This window comes from Chionomys nivalis, chromosome 1, assembly GCF_950005125.1.
Source record: "Chionomys nivalis chromosome 1, mChiNiv1.1, whole genome shotgun sequence".
Lineage (NCBI taxonomy): Eukaryota > Metazoa > Chordata > Mammalia > Rodentia > Cricetidae > Chionomys > Chionomys nivalis.
Genome location: NC_080086.1, coordinates 33605255 through 33606379, shown reverse-complemented (window position 1 = coordinate 33606379; position 1125 = coordinate 33605255). Strand labels below are relative to the sequence as shown.

Here is a 1125-nt window from a genome sequence, read left to right as displayed (position 1 = left end):
TGCACTCACTCTAAGTGCATGTAATCAGAATTTACCTGGTCCTAACTACATCAGCTTTAAGACCTGTCTCAGCACCGGGATATAAAAAGGAAGGAGAATTACAGTGGCAGAATTGCCATACTTCACACAGAGCTTTAATTAAGCCTTTTGGAAGGCTGGCATATAGGGAACATAGCGCATAGCGCAAGCTCTCCAGCCCTCCTTAGGAATGTCCACTGTGGTTCTCGTTGGTATGGTCCCCTCCTTCTCTTGAACTCAGGGACGACATGCCTTTTCTTTTCTTTTCTTTTCTTTTCTTTTCTTTTCTTTTCTTTTCTTCTTTCTTTCTTTCTTTCTTTTTTTTTTTGATGGTTGAAAAAGTCAGTAGACTCTTTATTGCTTCTGGGGTGTAGGGCTCAGGAGCTCTTGGTGGGACGGGTCCATTTCCTCTTCACCACCACAGGCTTCTGGCTTCGTAGGTTGGCACTGGCCCTGCGGATGGCCGTCATGCGCAGATCGGGGCGGTACTTGTTCTTTCGGATCATGTGCCTGATGCTGCTCAGGGTGGCCCGTGCATTCTTGATGGTGGTCCTTACGTAAGAAGTAGCTGGTTTGCGCTGACCGGATCTGCGTTTCATGACCACCACGACCCCTTTGCCGTCGGCCGCAGGCTCAACTCCCACTGTCTTGCGGTGAATCAGCCCGTTGTAAAGGAAGGAGTTGCGGGCTTTCAGATTATTGGGTTCGGTGCTGTACGTCTGCTTATCCCTCTTGATCAGGAAACTGGAGCAGTTCCGAACGACCATCCATTGCAGATGCGCAGACATGGTGGTGCAGACAGGGCGGCGCCTCCTCTCCTATGGCGGACGGAGACAGAAAGAGAGACATCCCTTTTCTTAACTTCCCAAACCTACTGGTTTCATGAGCATGTCCTCCCTCTTACAGCTCTCCTCTGTGTGCACCCACCCCAGTTCTGAGACCTCCTTGAACGTCAGAAACACTCAGGGTCAAGTTCCTACCGAAATGAAGTAGGAGACAGGTGATGAATGGTTTGTTCTATGTTTAGTGTTTTTGGTACAGACTGCAAAACCCATAAAGCACCATTTGGACCGTGTGCCCTGAAAGTGTTGAACACCATGAGAAATT

General features: G+C 48.9%; 1 protein-coding gene across 1 annotated transcript; it reads right to left on the bottom strand.

The window, feature by feature from the left end:
• Positions 1-351: 351 nt before the first annotated feature.
• Positions 352-806, bottom strand: LOC130883500 (60S ribosomal protein L28-like). The gene has a single exon (XM_057784022.1). The coding sequence runs from the start codon at positions 804-806 to the stop codon at positions 396-398; it is 411 nt and encodes a 136-aa protein (XP_057640005.1). The 3' UTR covers positions 352-395.
• Positions 807-1125: the final 319 nt, after the last annotated feature.

Coding starts and splice junctions, on each gene's coding strand:
- LOC130883500 (XM_057784022.1), bottom strand. CDS start 806: ATGTCTGCGCATCTGCAATGGATGGTCGTTCGGAACTGCTCCAGTTTC.